General features: G+C 40.6%; 1 protein-coding gene across 4 annotated transcripts in view; it reads left to right on the top strand.

Moving 5' to 3' along the window:
- LOC137269970 (adenomatous polyposis coli protein-like) overlaps positions 1-20,777 on the top strand; it is a 92,794-nt gene that overhangs the window by 52,418 nt on the left and 19,599 nt on the right. Inside the window, exons 1-7 of one of the 4 annotated variants that reach the window (XM_067803800.1) lie at positions 4,025-4,252; positions 8,366-8,528; positions 9,128-9,236; positions 12,396-12,581; positions 16,959-17,048; positions 17,745-17,949; positions 19,807-19,970. In XM_067803800.1, coding sequence (XP_067659901.1) covers positions 4,222-4,252; positions 8,366-8,528; positions 9,128-9,236; positions 12,396-12,581; positions 16,959-17,048; positions 17,745-17,949; positions 19,807-19,970 — 948 coding nt within the window. In that variant the 5' untranslated portion in view covers positions 4,025-4,221. Of the gene's footprint in view, positions 1-4,024; positions 4,253-8,365; positions 8,529-8,914; positions 8,924-9,127; positions 9,237-12,395; positions 12,582-16,958; positions 17,049-17,744; positions 17,950-18,818; positions 18,851-19,806; positions 19,971-20,777 lie in introns of those variants that run through there. The other 3 variants (XM_067803799.1, XM_067803801.1, XM_067803802.1) reach the window with 3 other exon arrangements.

The following is a 20,777-nucleotide window of genomic DNA, read 5'->3' as shown; positions in this document are numbered from 1 at the left end:
CAGGGTTACTTGGTGTTATATCGCAGTACAGTGTACTGGATGACATGGTGTTATATCCCAGCAAAATGTACGGGTTAAATTATGTTATATCCCATTGCAGTGGAGTCACGCTAAATGCAAATACCTTGGTACAGGGTCACATGGTGTTAGATTCCAGTACAGTGTGTCAGACACTAGGTGTTACATACCAGTAGAGTATGTGTTTCAGATCGTGTTATATCCCAGTGCAGTTTTTAGGTCACATGGTGTTTTATCTCAGTACAGGGTGACTTGGTGTTATATCCCAGTACAAGGTGTTGTGATGTTATATCCTAGTGATAATATACAGGGTTACATTGTGTTATATCCCAGTGCGGTATAGGGTCACATGGTGTTATATTCCAGTACAGTGTTCACAAATTGTATTTCAAAGTAACAGAAGATTGGTTCTTGTAAGTTTCAGATGTCTATCTGATCCACAGACCCCACGGAAAAAAAATTAAACACACATTTCAGATGTAACATTTCTTATAGCTGGCTTATAGCTATTCACAATCGTGTGACATGTCACATGACAACTTCAGTCAAAGTCATTGTGAAATATGCAGTCAGACACTGGGGCTGGTGGGTTGTAGACTTCTATCAGATCATCTGCGAATCTGACAGATTTGTCACAGGGTCAGATGCTATTCTTGAACACTGCCTGTGTGTCGGTCGCTTTGTGTTATATCCCAATACAGTTTGTAGGCTACTTGGTTTCCTATCCCAGCACAATGTACAGGTCATGTGGTGTCATATGTGAGTGAAGTGTGTTGGTCGCTTGGTGTTATATCCCAGAACATTGTACAGGTCGCATGGTGTTATATGTAAGTAGAGTGTGTTGGTCTCTTGGTGTTATATCCCAGGACAGTATACAGGTCGCTTGGTGTTATATGTAAGTAAAGTGCGTTGGTCGCTGGGTGTTATATCCCAACACATTCTACAGGTTGTGTGGTGTTATATTCCAGTAAAGTGTGTCAGTCACTTGTGTTATATCCCAGAATGGTATGCTGGTCGTGTGGTGTTATATCCCAGTAGAGTGTGTTGGATGCTTGTTGTTATATCCCAGGACAGTGTGTAGGTTACATATTGTTATATCCCAGTACAGGGTGTAGGTCGCATGGTGTTATATTCCAGTACAGGGTGTAGGTCACACGGTGTTATATTGCAGTACAGGGTGCAGGTTACATGGTGCTATATCCCACTATAGTATACATGTGACATTGAGTTATAACCCAGTACAGGGTGTAGGTCAGATAGTGTTACATCTGAGTACAGAGTTAAGATCATATGGTGTTAATCCCATTACAGTGTACAGGTCACATGGTGTTTCTATTCCATTACAGGGTGTAGGTCACATAGTGTTATGTCCCAGTACAGTGTGTATGTCTCATGGTGTTATATCCCAGTGCATTGTGTAGGTGACTTGGTTTTATATCCCAGTACATTGTGTAGGTCACATGGTGTTATATCCCAGTACAGTTTATAGGTGACATGGTGTTTTATCCCAGTACAGCGTGTGGTTACATGGTGTTATATCCCAGTACAGCGTGTAGGTTACATGGTGTTTTATCCCAGTACAGCGTGTAGGTTACATGGTGTTATATCCCAGTACAGTGTGTAGGTCACATGATGTTGTATCCCAGTACATTGTGTAGGTCTTGTGGTGTTATATCCCAGTACAGTTTATAGGTGACATGGTGTTATATCCCAGTACAGCGTGTAGGTTACATGGTGTTATATCCCAGTACAGCGTGTAGGTTACATGGTGTTATATCCCAGTACAGTGTGTAGGTCTCATGGTGTTATATCCCAGTACAGTGTGTAGGTCTCATGGTGTAACAGGGTGAAGGCTGCTTAGTGTTACATCCCAGTAGAGCTCACATGGTGTTATGTTTTAGTACAGTATGGGAGTCACAAGGTGTTATATTCCAGTACAGTGTACAGATCACATAGACAGTGTTATATCCCAGCACAGGGTGAAGGTGTGTGAGTTTAGTCTTACGCCGCACTCAGCAATATTCAAGTTAATTGGCGATGGTCTGTAAATAATCAAGTCTGGACCAGATAAACCAGTGACCAACAACATGAGCATCAGTCTGCGCAATTGGGAACTGATGACAAGTAAACCAAGTCAGCGAGCCTGACAACCCGATCCTGTTAGTTTGATGAAGGCACATTCTACCACGGGACATTCATGGGTTCCTCGTAGTGTTATATCCCAGTACATTGTTTATGTCATGTCGTGTTATATTCCACTAGAGTGTGTAGGTCACAGCTGATAGCTGAGTGTAATGATCAGTCATTTATCCAGGTTCACTCATAGTGGTATTCAATTAATGTTACTGTTTTTTATTGCAGTAGTTAAATGATCATAGTTGTAGATACAGTTTAGGAATATCCATGCAATTTGTCTTCCAGCTGTCGCTGCATCGAGTGATGTTTGTGGTCAGTGAATATGTGATGGGTAACCAGATGAGAGAAAGGAAAACAGTTAAAACCTCAGTTTCATTAACTTCTGCGACATTAACCCATAGTTTGGCTGTCACAAAAAATAAGCTGTGAGTCTAGAGGTCACAGGACCTTAGAGGAAATTCAGGGGTGCTTTTAAGTACTTATGTTGTTTAGTATACAGTAACAGTTACTTTAATACTTACCTTTTTACTCCTCTTATGGAGGATCTGCTATAATGAATGTCACTGTGCATGACCTGGAACACAATACATCTGTCATTTCTCTGGCTACTCCATATAGTTATTTATGTGTACTGGGTGCTCATTTGTATCATATAAAACCCTGAACAACCTGTGCTTGAAGACCTACTCTCATCAGCCCTTGATGGTTTGGGTGGCAAGACTTAATATCTTCACTGATGTCATCACATCCCGACAGTGTGTACATTGATCCTCCATTGATCCATCCTCCATTGATCCTGGTCGTCATCGGATTGTCGGTTCCATTCCATTGTGCTACTTCATGTACACACAGCAGTTGTTTGAATATTGCTGAACCAGATTTTACTTCCCCAGTAATTAAGAATATTGACTGGCCCTCTGCTGGTAATATCACCATTTTCAACTGTTCAGTGATCAATAATAACTTGATATCTAATCTTGACGGAGGGTGACATGATATTTTTATACTTGGTGACCAGTGCCAACCCACTTTCTAAACAATGTTTCAAAGCTGATTACTAAGTTAATACACAGACTTTCACTGATTTTTATGATTAAGTTTGTCATGCACCTAGTGGATTGTTGTGTGGGTATGAGGTAAACATCTCACTTGTTCTCTTTGCCCTTGGTCTGTCGTACAGACCCTGAAGTATATATATCCAAGAAAGCCCACGCAAGTCTAGAAAATGTGGCAAGTCTAGCTTCTTTAGCTTCTGAAAATGAAGAAAGTCTCAGGGCTCCATTTCATTATATTATTTTTTTCCACTATGAACGTTTTTTCAGTAAAATATGTTCATTTCAGAGACTAGCTGTTAGTCTACTTTACCCTCAACTCAGTGTATAATTTGTAGTATTTACATATGCTTCCCCTCTCATTTTGTGCCTCTCCACTGTTCCACTGTCTTAAACTGTTAGCTTCACCTGAAGAGCCCCCTCCCCCCATCACTGTTCCTCCATGGCAGAGGGAATCAATTGTCAGTGTAGCAGCAGGAAGATATTGCTGACAGATGGAAGCTGCACACACTGATTAATATTGGATCTACAGTGGCAGCCTTGGCCCCACCAGCTGTGTCACTGTACCCATGTCATGCTCCTGTACAAGCAATAGTGCAAATCTCTTTTGTAGCCATAGTGGATGTCTCCATCCCTTCTGTTCATTAAGTCTGTGCTATAACAGGGCATCTATTGTTGGCTGTGCTTGCGTTATAGCGAGGTAATGGTGGCTCACTCACAATGCTACAGCAGCCAGGCTATTACAGCAGCAGCAGCAGAACAAGCCCCAGCCATTCTTCATTGGCTTACTGTCAGGTCGGGGGTCAAGGTGAAGGTCGTATATTCTGAGAGGAATGCCAGGGTAGGAATGACTAAGGCTGGCAGTTGTGTCCAGGTGTGAAACTGGTGGTGTGTGATATGGATGGTATAGCATGGAGTCTAGGACTCACATATAGCTTGCTACTGAGAGAGGAGACACAATACTGGGGAATACTGGGAGGATACTGGGAGACAACACTATGTCTGATGTGACAAGATGGAGGCCGTCAGTACCCGACACAATACAGGTACTCAGTTTTAGATATAACAAAGTATCAGTACCCAGTGTCAGATATGACACAATACAGGTGACCAACATCAGATATAACACAATATAGGTACACAACATTAGATATAACACAGTATAGGTACACAATATTAGATGCATCATAATATGTGTTCTAGACTCTTTTATTGCTTGTCTGAGGTACTGTGCATTAGATGTGTCATAGTATGCAGACTAGACTCTTGTATGACATGTCAGAGGTACTGTGCATTAGATGTATCTCAGTATAGATACCATTAGATATAACACAATATGTGCACATAGGATCAGATATATCAGTATAGATACCATTAGATATAACACAATGTATGCACACAACATTAGATATATCACAGTATAGATACCATTAGATATAACATAATATGAATGCACAACATTTGGTATATCACAAGAAAGGTACACAACATTTGGTATATCACAAGAAAGGTACGCAACATTAGATATAACACAATATAGATACACAAGATAAGATATCTCACAAGATAGGTACACAGCATTTGATATATCACAATATGTGTACACAACATTTGATATCACACAATATAGATACACATCATTAGATACATCACAAGATAAATACACAACATTAGGTATATCACAAGATAGGTACACAACATTAGGTATATCATAGTATAGATACACAACATTAGGTATATCACAAGATAGGTACACAACATTAGGTATATCATAGTATAGATACACAACATTAGATATATCACAAGATAGGTACACAACATTGGATATATCATAGTATAGATACACAACATTAGATATATCACAAGATAGGTACACATTTGATATATCATAGTATAGATACACAACATTAGATATATCACAAGATAGGTACACAACATTTGGTATATCACAAGATAGGTACACAAGATTAGATATCTCACAAGATAGGTACACAACATTTGATATATCACAATATGTGTACACAACATTTTATATCACACAATATAGATACACATCATTAGATACATCACAAGAAAAATACACAACATTAGATATATCACAAGATAGGTACACATTTGATATATCATAGTATAGATACACAACATTAGATATATCACAAGATAGGTACACAACATTTGGTATATCACAAGATAGGTACACAAGATTAGATATCTCACAAGATAGGTACACAGCATTTGATATATCACAATATGTGTACACAACATTTGATATCACACAATATAGATACACATCATTAGATACATCACAAGAAAAATACACAACATTAGATATATCACAAGATAGGTACACACCATTAGATATATCACAATATAGATACACAACATTAGGTATATCACAAGATAGGTACACAAGATTAGATATATCATAATGTAGATACACAACGTTAGATATATCACAAGATAGGTACACAACATTTGATATATAGTATAGATAAACAACATTAGATATATCACAAGATAGGTACACAACATTTGATATATCATAATATAGATACACAACATTAGGTATATCACAAGATAGGTACACAACATTAGGTATATCATAATATAGATACACAGCATTAGATATATCACAAGATAGGTACACAACATTTGATATATGATAGTATAGATACACAACATTAGATATATCACAAGATAGGTACACAACATTTGATATATCATAATATAGATACACAACATTAGGTATGTCACAAGATAGGTACACAACATTAGGTATATCATAATATAGATACACAGCATTAGATATGTCACAATATAGATACACAACATTAGATATATCATAATATAGGTACACAACATGGGATATATCACAATATAGATACACAACATTTGATATAGGTACAGAACATTAGATAAATCACAACATATGTACATCGCTCTGGATCTGTCATAATATAGATACACAGCATTAGGTATATTACAATATAGGTGCATAACATTAGATATATCATAGTATAGATACACAGCATTAGATATATTACAATATAGGTGCATAACATTAGATATGTCACAGTATAGATACACAGCATTAGATATATGACAGTATAGGCAGGGTTTTACATAGCGCCTCAAAACTGGGAGTCCTGGGGACTCATGGCATGTTTTGAGAAGAGTCTCATTTCCAAATTTGGGAGTCCATCAAATTCAGATCTGCACAAAATCAGTGATCATGGATGTTTCCCATTTGATAATGGTTTTATTTTAATGTAGTTACTTTTAATGTTATTAGAATGAATGGAAACAATATTTTAATCTACATTAATCCAGATTGAACTACAACATAATAAGCCTAGAGAAACTGTCATAGTGACAATACTTAAACCCATTCAACACTGTGGGCCGGATTAACAGCCAAGACGACATGAGTCCCTGACACCATAGGCCAGTAAACCAGCCAGGCAGTAGTTGCATCAAAACGATAATCTTGTCAAATCTGTCATTTTGCACAACGTCTGAAAACCCTTATGAAATTTCAAATGAATGTGTTATCAACAGTGTTAAAGTAATAAACTGTTTTTTGCAGTGTTATTGAAAAAAAATTTTTCGGACACATGCTTAGCCAATCAATTTGGGGAAACCTAGTGATCTGCTAATAAGGGGCCGAACTGGATATTATAGGCAGTTCTGCCTATTTGGTTATAGGTCGTTTGAACTATAGTTGGACTTATTTCTAATTGTTTCACAAACTATCAATTTCTGCACCAAATGGTTTTATTTGATCATAGAGATGAAAAGTTAATGGGCTTCCTCAGCTTGAATCAAAATTTTTTTTGACAAAATTGAAATTTATAAAATGTTCGGGAAAAGATGTTTCATTAAGAACACAATCTTTCATAGATTTTTCTTCTGATAATTATCACTGAATATCATTGTCATAAATTTTCAATGAAATTTCTCAGAAATATTATATTCCTTATATTTTATTTGCTAATTTCCGCACTCCATTGTTATGTGATGAATATCTCCAAAAGGTTTGAATGAAAACCTTGTCACATCAAAACTTAATCATATTAATGTCCTCATGCAGAAATGCACCACTTCAGATTTATCTGATAAATATCATAATCATAGGCCGGTCAGCCTATAGCAAAATAGACAGAATGACCTGTTTGGCCTATTACTGGCTGGTCGGTTGGTTTCCCAAACCTCCCAATGGGTCCACATCAAAGTTATCAAGTAATGATGTTTCGAGAAAATAATTAAACAAAGTAAATAAACTGAAGAATAAAATCAACAACAGTTCTCATAAAAGTTGTCAAACGTACATAATAACTTACTATTTCCATCTTTCTTGAGTGTACTATAATTTGACATCGACGAAAACTGAGGTATTTCCGTTGTTGCTTCAAATTAGCGCCTGGAAAGCCACTGAATTTAGGAAATGGACAAGCGTACATTTTTTTGGAAATCTTTTGTAAAATAATTTTCAAGTATTGTGTCCATAAAGATTCACTGGATTTTAGTTTTGGGTCTTTCATCAAATTTCTGTGACCGATATGCAGGAATCCTGTGTCCCGTATAACCATGTAAAGGTACAGAACATTAGATATATCACAAGATGGAAACACAAAATTAGGTATATCCCAATATAGATACACATTAGATGTGCCACAAGACAGGTACATTACATTAGATATATAGCACAATATAGGTACACAACATTAGATATATAACACATAGGTACACAACATTAGATATATAACACATAGGTACACAACATTAGATATATAACATAATGTAGGTACACAACATTAGATATATAGCACAATGTAGGTACACAACATTAGATATATAACACATAGGTACACAACATTAGATATATAACATAATGTAGGTACACAACATTAGATATAATGCAGCATAATTACACATTAGATATAACATTGGTACTGTGCAGACAACAAATGGTTCTGTGGGTCTTGTGGTCTGTCACAGCTGACCTCTGGCTGGGTTCTGATGTTCTATCCAGAGAGTGAACGGTTCTGTGGGTCTCATGGGAGATCCATAGCAAGGTATTGATGTTTTGATAATATGGCATTCTGGGATACTTGTTCCTGTAATGCAGGTGTCTACAAGTTGTATTTTGCTCTTTTCAGACTTAAGTACAGACGACCTGGGTGAGCGTGATGACAATGAGAGCTGGGCTGATGCCGTGGACAATGTCACATGTCTCAAGTCTGAGGTCAACTCCCCCAACGGCCATTTCACCCATGCAGAACATGAGATCTACGCGCAGTTGCACAACCTTGACCTGGAGAGGTGAGATACATCTCCATAGCAACATATCTTAGTGCATGGCACAGCAATGCCATAGCAACATATCTCATCATAGGACCCAACTTTGACTTAAAGAGGTGAGATATATCGCCATAGCAACATATCTGAGGATATGACATAACCTCGACCTGTAGGGGTCGGATATATCACTACAGCAACATATCTTAATTGTTGACACAACCTCAATCTAGAGAGGTGAGACAAATCGTCATAGCAACATATGTGAGTGCATGACAGAACCTTGACCTTGAGAGGTGACCTAGAGATGTGACATATATCTGCCAACATATCTGAATGTATGACAGAACCTTGACCTAGAGAGGTGACAGATTTCTCCAAACATATGTGAGTGAATGACAGAACCTTGACCTGGAGAGGTGACATATATCTCCCAACATATGTGAGTGCATGACAGAACCTTGACCTAGAGAGGTGACATATATCACAATGTGACTACACACTAGTGTCTTAAATGTATGTTCAGGAATACCTTCGCACAATGTTGTGAGATGTTGGCAGGATTGTGCTGATCAGTGAGAGATATTTTCACAATTGTGTTGATCAGTGAGATATGTTTGCAGGAATGCGTTGATGCGGGAGATACAGACAGAAGACAGTCTCAGAGAACGTTTCTTCCAGCAGCTGGAGATATTGTCACAGAAACTGGAGAGTCTTCCACTCTCGGAAACGGTAAGCTTGACAAACCTGGTGGAGAATCTCATATCTAAGGTTGACACACCAATTGGAGAATCTTAAGGAAAGTTTGACTCACTATGCGGAGAATCTTGTATTCTACAGTATTTTTTTTACACACCATCTGGAGAATCTTGTATCCTACGGTAAGGTTGACTCACCATCTGGAGAATCTTGTATCCTTTGGTAAGGTTGACACACCATCTGGAGAATCTTGTATCCTACGGTAAGTTTGACACACCATCTGGAGAATCTTAAGGTAAGTTTGACTCGCTATGCAGAGAATCTTGTATCTTATGGTAAGTTTGACTCAATATGTGGAGAACATTGTATCTTACATTAAGACTAATACAAGTTGTGAGTCTTCCACTCTTGGAAATTGTAAGTTTGATACGTCATGTGGAGAATTGTATATCTTACGGTAAGTTCGACTCACTATGTGGAGAATTGTATATCTTACGGTAAGTTCGACTCACTATGTGGAGAATTGTATATCTTACGGTAAGTTCGACTCACTATGTGGAGAATTGTATATCTTACGGTAAGTTCGACTCACTATGTGGAGAATTTCTTATCTTACGGTAAGTTCGACTCACTATGTGGAGAATTTCTTATCTTACATTAAGTTTGATATACCATGTAAAGGGGAGGTGTATTTTATCCAGTTCTCCTCAAAACTACTCTATGGAATTTATTTAGATTATGCATGTGCTTTATGGGGACTCTAAAGCTGTGCATATCATATTTTGATTTTGTATTTTATTTTTCCAATTTTAATGCTGTTTGAACTTGCATAAATTTGGTGAAATTCTCTTTGAATATAGTGTTTGTAAGGAAGTTATCCACTTTTCCACAAAAGCTGCTTAACAGAATTCATTGAGCTTCTACGTGTCTTTCACTGGAACTCTAAAGGTGTGCATCTCATACCTTGTTCATCCAATTTCTTAATTTTGTCACTTCTGCAGATGTCTGAACTTAACTGAATTTGGTTCTTATCATCCTGGTCGTCCCATACCACAAGGGGTGTGCTTTATCCACTTTCTCAAAAAAACACTGTGCAAAACTCATTTAGCTTACATGTCTTTTATAGAGACTCTAAAGGTGTGCTTTTCATATTTTGTTTTTGTATTTTATAAGGTATTTTTTAGTATGTTTAGAAACATTTGAACTTGGATAAATTTTGTGGAATTTCTCTCTGATGATAGCGAAATACTGGATTACGTCTGTCCACTTCTCGACAAAGACTGCTTAACAGACTTGATTAAACTTGGACACATTTCATTGGGACTTGAAAGGTGTGCATCTCATAGTTGCATATATGTTTATTGAACTTGTTTAGAGGAAATTAATGACCAGAGCACACTCAGTGTAGGGCATACTTCCTACAGCAGCGGGAATATCCTTGTCCCCGGACTTTATTGTCTTCTTTTGAATAACAATTTTCTTTGCTTATGATTATGTAGGCAGTTCTTAGGTTTACCATTAGAATATAGAGGTAAGGTTTGTCTCAATTAAGACATGACACGGTTTATGTATTTTGAAACTATTTTTGTGTAAATATTGTTGGAGTATAATGTAACTACAATATGTTTAATCGAATAATTTATTCTGTTATCAAAAACAATAACAGTGAATCATAAAACGTTTCTCAGAAACACTCCTGGCCAATCATATTTTGTTTCTAAAATGACAGTTCCCTTAAATATGAGTGCATATGCATTTCATAAAATGCATAAATCATGTCCATTAATATTTTCAGTTTTACTTATAAGGTTGAATCAAATTGCTGTTAAGTACATGACTAAATGTAGATACTGAAATTAGGTTCATGAAAAAATATCTGATCAATACGCAAAATATACATGCTAATATTGAAAATATTATTGGAAGGATAGCCACATTATTTGTCCTTTGGGATCATTAAAGTTGGGTATTCTCAGTTTTGTTTGACCTCCCATGAATACGGCGGAAACAGATGTACCTCAGAGTTGTTTTGCGTGTTTTCTTGGTGGATTGAAAACATTCGAAAGTCTAGTAAAGTCCTTTAAATCAAGCATAGTAACGCCCAGGCTTTACTGATATTGTGCATGGCATGTAAGAGCAGGGCGCTGCTAAGCTAGACATAGTGTGTTTCGCCTGACATTAGCTACACCCAACATGTGCATATGTCCACTGGTGTTGCACTATTACCACAACATCGTCATACCCTTGGTGCACTATTACCACAACATCGTCATACCCTTGGTGCACTATTACCACAACATTGTCATACCCTTGGTGCACTATTACCACAACATCGTCATACCCTTGGTGCACTATTACCACAACATCGTCATACCCTTGGTGCACTATTACCACAACATCGTCATACCCTTGGTGCACTATTACCACAACATCGTCATACCCTTGGTGCACTTGCAGCACAGCATCATCATATTTCGTGTTACACTTGCAGCACAACATCGTCATGTTTGGTGTTACACTTACAACAAAGCATCGTCATACCTGGTGCTACACTTACAACAAAGCACCGTCATACCTGGTGCTACACTTACAACAAAGCACCGTCATACCTGGTGCTACACTTACAACAAAGCACCGTCATACCTGGTGCTACACTTACAACAAAGCACCATCATACCTGGTGCTACACTTACAACAAAGCACCATCATACCTGGTGCTACACTTACAACAAAGCATAGTCCTACCTGGTGTTTTACAGCAGAGTAACGTCCTACCTGGTGTTTTACAGCATAGTAACGTCCTACCTGGGGTTTTGCAGCATAGTAACGTCCTACCTGGTGTTGCACTTGCAACTAAACATCAACATACCTGGTGCTGCACTTGCAACTAAACATCGACATACCTGGTGCTGCACTTACCGTAGTATCGTCACTTAGCAATAATAATTATATGTACACCTATTCAGCGGTGAACTCCAAGCTGCAGACAAAATGAAGTCACCGCAGAAAGGTCACTGGCAGGGTTTTTCATTGGTGCTCACAAGTTAAAGAAAGTCGTGAGGATATAGGTTTGAGCTGGCTCAATGGTAGTTATATAATGACACTCGTATACACAGTAGCATACAGGTATCATGGGCCTAGGACCTCTTTATTGAATATATCTGTTTGTCACAACACATTATTGTGTTCCAGTACAACCTGCAGACCGACATGACTCGCAGACAGGTCGAGTATGAAGCCAAGAAACTGGAGGAAGCCATGACAGAGAAGTTTGGGACAAGTGAGCATATCGCTCAACGACAGGAAGCCAGACTGCAGCGAATACGCAACATTGAGGCTGAGATGATGATGCTGCAACAACGTCATCGAGAACAGCAGGTGAACACAACACACTATACATCCCACAACACAACAGGTATACACAACACTATACATCTGTCAACATTAGAGTGTACACAACACATAATACATGCCTCAACACAACAGGTGCACACAACACATTGTACGTCCCTAAACAACAGACTAACACAACATCAACACATTTTAGCTATATATTTACTCACTCACATGACACATCCTCACATTCAATGATATATTTATTCATGCAAGTCCCACATGCTCGACGATAGCTATCAAACTGGGTGTATGTTGAGTAAGCCAAGTCTATCTCGTCTTGTTGGTACAAAGAGTCAAGTGCTTTAAGTAAGGTTTTCAATCCTCCTTTTCTGTTTAAATCTGTCACATCAATCTCCAAAGCTTTAGCCTTAGCTTGACCAGTAAGTGTGAGAGTACCTGCCAATGCTTGCTTTTCTTCAACTACATCTGTCATAAGACTCCAAACATTCAACTCATTTTTCCAAACTTCATAAACTTTATCTTCTTTCAGTGTTGGTGGTGATTAAGATTCACGGCCATTTTCCTCTTTTAAGTGAATTTTACGCTCTGCTACCATGTAAATTTAGCTATATATTTACTGACACATGACACATCCTCTCGTGGCCACTGCGTGTAGTCAGCTGCTTGTCCCCTTCATTAAGTCTAGTCCGCTTTGTGCAGTCTAAGCCAGTCAGTATCCAAGCCCATCGTTTGTGTTTGTATTACAGTCCAGCTGCTATCATGCGAGCTACACTCTGGTAGCTCTAGCATCAAACTTGACTTGTATCATACTTCCCTTAACACAATAGACAGCCGGCGAACGCAACATCAACACACTAGACATCCCTTAGCACCACAGACACAACAGGTGTTCAATACACACCATGTATCTCTAAGCACAGCTCACACAACGCAAGAACACATCACAACATCCCACAACACAAAAACAAGACACACAACCTGCACAACAAAATATGCAATCACAATACAAGCGACTCGCAGAATTCCCTTGCATATGCCCATACTCCTCTTGCACAATACGCCCCCTTTATACACCACAGCAAGATTTCTCACACACACCATGCCCTCAACCCATGTACAACTGACATTGTACACCACAGCCAAATCTTGCACACAAACACTACGCCCCGAATCCACTGCAGACTTCGCACAAACAGACGCTACGTCCCACACACTACGTACAGCAAAGCAAAACTTTGCACACACACTAAGCTCAGACCCATGACAGACACAGTACAACACAGCCAAATTCGCACACAAACACTAACCCTAACTCCCAGCAGACACAGTACAATACAGCCAAATTTTGCACAAACACTCACCATGCCCCGACACCTGACAAACACAGTACACCACAGCCAGACATACATATAGACAGCCTTTCAATGGCATAGATGTACATGCATAGGGACTGCCACTGGGTCAGACATACATATAGACAGCCTCTCAGTGACATAGATATACATGCATAGGGACTGCCACTCAGTCAGACATACATATAGACAGCCTGTCAGTGACCTAGATATACATGCATAGGGACTGCCACTCAGTCAGACATACATAAAGACAGCCTGTCAGTGACCTAGATATACATGCATAGGGACTGCCACTTGGTCAGACATGCATACAGACAGCCTGTCAGTGACCTAGATATACATGCATAGGGACTGCCACTCAGTCAGACATACATATAGACAGCCTGTCAGTGACATAGATATACATGCATAGGGACTGCCACTCAGTCAGACATACATATAGACAGCCTGTCAGTGACATAGATATACATGCATAGGGACTGCCACTCAGTCAGACACACATAAAGACAGCCTGTCAGTGACCTAAATATACATGCATAGGGACTGCCACTCAGTCAGACACGCATAAAGACAGCCTGTCAGTGACCTAAATATACATGCATAGGGACTGCCACTCAGTCAGACATACATATAGACAGCCTGTCAGTGACCTAGATATACATGCATAGGGACTGCCACTCAGTCAGACATGCATACAGACAGCCTGTCAGTGACCTAGATATACATGCATAGGGACTGCCACTCAGTCAGACACACATAAAGACAGCCTGTCAGTGACCTAAATATACATGCATAGGGACTGCCACTCAGTCAGACACACATAAAGACAGCCTGTCAGTGACATAGATATACATGCATAGGGACTGCCACTCAGTCAGACATACATATAGACAGCCTGTCAGTGACCTAGATATACATGCATAGGGACTGCCCCTCAGTCAGACATACAAATAGACAGCCTGTCAGTGACATAGATGTACGTGCATGGGGACTGCCACTCACTCAGACACACATATAGACAGCCTGTCAGTGACCTAGATATACATGCATAGGGACTGCCACTCAGTCAGACATGCATACAGACAGCCTCTCAGTGACCTAGATATACATGCATAGGGACTGCCACTCAGTCAGACACACATGTAGACAGCCTGTCAGTGACATAGATATACATGCATAGGGACTGCCACTCAGTCAGACACACATAAAGACACCCTATCAGTGACCTAAATATACATGCATAGGGACTGCCACTCAGTCAGACATACATATAGACAGCCTGTCAGTGACCTAGATATACATGCATAGGGACTGCCACTCAGTCAGACATACATATAGACAGCCTGTCAGTGACCTAGATATACATGCATAGGGACTGCCACTCAGTCAGACACACATAAAGACAGCCTGTCAGTGACCTAGATATACGTGCATAGATACTGCCCCTCAGTCAGACATACATATAGACAGCCTGTCAGTGACCTAGATATACATGCATAGGGACTGCCACTCAGTCAGACACACATATAGACAGCCTGTCAGTGACCTAGATATACATGCATAGGGACTGCCACTCAGTCAGACACACATAAAGACAGCCTGTCAGTGACAATGATATACATGCATAGGGACTGCCACTCAGTCAGACACACATAAAGACAGCCTGTCAGTGACCTAGATATACATGCATAGGGACTGCCACTCAGTCAGACATGCATACAGACAGCCTGTCAGTGACCTAGATATACATGCATAGGGACTGCCACTCAGTCAGACATACATATAGACAGCCTGTCAGTGACATAGATATACATGCATAGGGACTGCCACTCAGTCAGACACACATATAGACAGCCTGTCAGTGACCTAGATATACATGCATAGGGACTGCCACTCAGTCAGACACACATAAAGACAGCCTGTCAGTGACCTAGATATACATGCATAGGGACTGCCACTCAGTCAGACACACATAAAGACAGCCTGTCAGTGACCTAGATATACGTGCATAGATACTGCCCCTCAGTCAGACATACATATAGACAGCCTGTCAGTGACCTAAATATACATGCATAGGGACTGCCACTCAGTCAGACATAGATATAGACAGCCTGTCAGTGACATAGATATACATGCATAGGGACTGCCACTCAGTCAGACACACATAAAGACAGCCTATCAGTGACCTAGATATACATGCATAGGGACTGCCACTCAGTCAGACATACATATAGACAGCCTGTCAGTGACCTAGATATACATGCATAGGGACTGCCACTCAGTCAGACAGATATAGACAGCCTGTCAGTGACCTAGATATACATGCATAGGGACTGCCACTCAGTCAGACATACATATAGACAGCCTGTCAGTGACCTAGATATACATGCATAGGGACTGCCACTCAGTCAGACACACATAAAGACAGCCTGTCAGTGACCTAGATATACATGCAATGGGACTGCCACTCAGTCAGACACACATAAAGACAACCTGTCAGTGACCTAGATATACATGCATAGGGACTGCCACTCAGTCAGACACACATAAAGACAGCCTGTCAGTGACCTAGATATACGTGCATAGATACTGCCCCTCAGTCAGACATACATATAGACAGCCTGTCAGTGACCTAGATATACATGCATAGGGACTGCCACTCAGTCAGACACACATAAAGACAGCCTGTCAGTGACCTAGATATACATGCATAGGGACTGCCACTCAGTCAGACACACATAAAGACAGCCTGTCAGTGACCTAGATATACATGCATAGGGACTGCCACTCAGTCAGACATGCATACAGACAGCCTGTCAGTGACCTAGATATACATGCATAGGGACTGCCACTCAGTCAGACATACATATAGACAGCCTGTCAGTGACATAGATATACATGCATAGGGACTGCCCCTCAGTCAGACATACATACAGACAGCCTGTCAGTGACCTAGATATACATGCATAGGGACTGCCCCTCAGTCAGACATAGATATAGACAGCCTGTCAGTGACCTAGATATACATGCTCTATTGTTTTAGTTGCTGAAGCAGCAGCAGTTGAGCCTGGACCGGGGTCTGAATCCTGGTTGTGTGAAGGACGTGGCTACCAACACAGCATTATGTGGAGAGGTCAGTCAGCTGTGTCGTAACTCTCTCCTGTGTCATAAAAATGTCCTATGTTGTAGCTGTGAGCTGTGTTCTCAGGACTCTTTGGTGTGTCCTCTGTACCCTTTGATCTATCCACTTTAGTCTATCCTCCGTCCACTTTAGTCTCAGAAGCTAAAGTGGTGCCTTTTGCTATGTACAAGTTTTTGGGATTTATTATTTTCTCGGGTTCCTTGGACATGTTTTGGACTTAGTCTCAACATGGTGGAATAGGCTTTGTTTTCAGAGCATAACTCAAAAACCATTTGATATCTTTCAACATATCTTGGCAGATATATGAGGCACATCTTGAAGTGGTGCCTTTTGCTGCTGACAGATATATGGCATTTATATTTTTCATTATTTCCATGGAAACAATTCAAACTTAGTCTAAGAAAACATCAAGTAACCTTCAGATGATTTGTCCTTTCAAATATGTAGGGTGTGGGGGGATATGTCATCTTCTGATGACTCTTGTTTGATATGGCTGAAGTAATGCTGACACGGCTGAAGTAATGCTGAAGTAATGCTGACACGGCTGAAGTAATGCTGACACGGCTGAAGTAATGTCGATGCAGTCGACGGAAAATGTTAATGTGCATTGCCAGTAAGTGGTGATTGAAATTGTGAGAAATTGAGTTTGTTTCCCTATGTTGACTACACTGATAATGTCTCTTTCAGATATTCGTTCCAAAGCCTGGCATTGACAATGCTCGAACGAGTGACAAGTCTGTATTTGGTTTAACCCATGGGTCTGTGATGATCAGCATAGCAACGCAGACATCTGATGTCATCATCCAGGAAAATCCAGACATTCTGCAGGCCAATATCTCCCAGAACAACACTTTGTCTTCCATATACCATGGGTCGTGGCCAATAGGGAAAGGTAAGTGAAACACCTGTCTTCCATATACCATGGGTCGTGGCCAATAGGGAAAGGTAAGTGAAACACCTGTCTTCCATATACCATGGGTCGTGGCCAATAGGGAAGGGTAAGTGAAACACCTGTCTTCCATATACCATGGGTCGTGGCCAATAGGGAAGGGTAAGTGAAACACCTGTCTTCCATATACCATGGGTCGTGGCCAATAGGGAAGGGTAAGTGAAACACCTGTCTTCCATATACCATGGGTCGTGGCCAATAGGGAAGGGTAAGTGAAACACCTGTCTTCCATATACCATGGGTCGTGGCCAATAGGGAAAGGTAAGTGAAACACCTGTCTTCCATATACCATGGGTTGTGGTCAATAGGGAAAGGTAAGTGAAACACCTGTCTTCCATATACCATGGGTCGTGGCCAATAGGGAAAGGTAAGTGAAACATCTGTCTTCCATATACCATGGGTCGTGGCCAATAGGGAAAGGTAAGTGAAACACCTGTCTTCCATATACCATGGGTTGTGGCCAATAGGGAAAGGTAAGTGAAACACCTGTCTTCCATATACCATGGGTCTTAGCCAGTAGGGAAGGGTAAGTGAAACACCTGTCTTCCTTATACCATGGCTCTTAGACAGTAGGGAAGGGTAAGTGAAACACCTGTCTTCCATATACCATGGGTCGTGGCCAATAGGGAAAGGTAAGTGAAACACCTGTCTTCCATATACCATGGGTCGTGGCCAATAGGGAAAGGTAAGTGAAACACCTGTCTTCCATATACCATGGGTCGTGGCCAATAGGGACAGGTAAGTGAAACACCTGTCTTCCATATACCATGGGTCGTGGCCAATAGGGAAAGGTGAGTGAAACACCTGTCTTCCATATACCATGGGTCGTGGCCAATAGGGAAAGGTAAGTGAAACACCTGTCTTCCATATACCATGGGTCGTGGCCAATAGGGAAAAGTACGTGAAACACCTGTCTTCCTTATACCATGGGCCTTAGCCAATAGGGAAAGGTAAGTGAAACATCTGTCTTCCATATACCATGGGTCTTAGCCAATAGGGAAGGGTAAGTGAAACACCTGTCTTCCTTATACCATGGGTCTTAGCCAATAGGGAAGGGTAAGTGAAACACCTGTCTTCCATATACCATGGGTCTTAGCCAATAGGGAAGGGTAAGTGAAACACTTGTCTTCCTTATACCATGGGTCTTAGCCAATAGGGAAGGGTAAGTGAAACATCTCTCTTCCATATACCATGGGTCTTAGCCAATAGGGAAGGGTAAGTGAAACACCTGTCTTCCATATACCATGGGTCTTAGCCAGTAGGGAAGGGTAAGTGAAACACCTGTCTTCCTTATACCATGGCTCTTAGACAGTAGGGAAGGGTAAGTGAAACACCTGTCTTCCTTATACCATGGGTCTTAGCCAATAGGGAAGGGTAAGTGAAACATCTGTCTTCCATATACCATGGGTCTTAGCCAATAGGGAAGGGTAAGTGAAACACCTGTCTTCCATATACCATGGGTCTTAGCCAGTAGGGAAGGGTAAGTGAAACACCTGTCTTCCTTATACCATGGCTCTTAGACAGTAGGGAAGGGTAAGTGAAACACCTGTCTTCCTTATACCATGGGTCTTAGCCAATAGGGAAGGGTAAGTGAAACACCTGTCTTCCTTATACCCACGGGTGTGTCCATGAGTCTGATTGGCTCTTAGGTCTGTTTCCAGTGGTCGGTTCAGTGATCTGATTATGTATGAGGTCTGTATCAAGTGGTCTGCATGTGGATCTGATTCTCACTCTGGTGTCTATATACAGGGTTTATTCAATGATTTGGTTAGTTCTGATGTCAGTCGCATTTTCTTGCAGAGCTTCCAAATGGAGAAGAGGGAGTGATCCCAGACCTCAGAGGTCATGACCTTGCAAGCGTAATGAGCTTCAACTCTACCAACACCAGCAGCACTAACAGCTCTGCTGCTGCACCTAGTGATGACAGGACTGAGCAGCATCCCCATCAGCAGCTTGGCACCAAGGTAAACATCACATCCTCAACATAGACTTGGCACCAAGGTAAACATCACATCCTCAGCATAGACTTGGCACCAAGGTAAACATCACACCCTCAACATAGACTTGGCACCAAGGTAAACATCACACCCTCAACATAGACTTGGCACCAAGGTAAACATCACTTCCTCAACATAGACTTGGCACCAAGGTAAACTTCACATCCTCAACATAGACTTGGTACCAAGGTAAACATCACATCCTCAGCATAGACTTGGCACCAAGGTAAACATCACACCCTCAACATAGACTTGACACCATGGTAAACATCAATTCCTCAACATAGACTTGGCACCAAGGTAAACATCACATCCTCAACAGACTTGGCACCAAGGTAAACATCACATCCTCAACATAGACTTGGCACCAAGGTAAACATCACACCCTCAACATAGACTTGACACCATGGTAAACATCACATCCTCAACATAGACTAGGCACCATGGTAAACTTCATATTCTCAACATAGACTTGGCACCAAGGTAGACTTCATATTCCCAACATAGACTTGGCACCAAGGTAAACATCACACCCTCAACATAGACTTGGCACCAAGGTAAATATCACATCCTCAACATAGACTAGGCACCATGGTAAACTTCATATTCTCAACATAGACTTGGCACCAAGGTAAACATCACATCCTCAACATAGACTAGGCACCATGGTAAACTTCATATTCTCAACATAGACTTGACACCAAGGTAAACATCACATCCTCAACATAGACTTCGCACCATGGTAAACATCACACCCTCAACATAGACTTGACA

Source organism: Haliotis asinina, unplaced genomic scaffold (genome assembly GCF_037392515.1).
Source record: "Haliotis asinina isolate JCU_RB_2024 unplaced genomic scaffold, JCU_Hal_asi_v2 scaffold_21, whole genome shotgun sequence".
Lineage (NCBI taxonomy): Eukaryota > Metazoa > Mollusca > Gastropoda > Lepetellida > Haliotidae > Haliotis > Haliotis asinina.
Note: the sequence above shows the minus strand (reverse complement) of the source record. Positions and strands in the feature narration are given on the sequence as shown.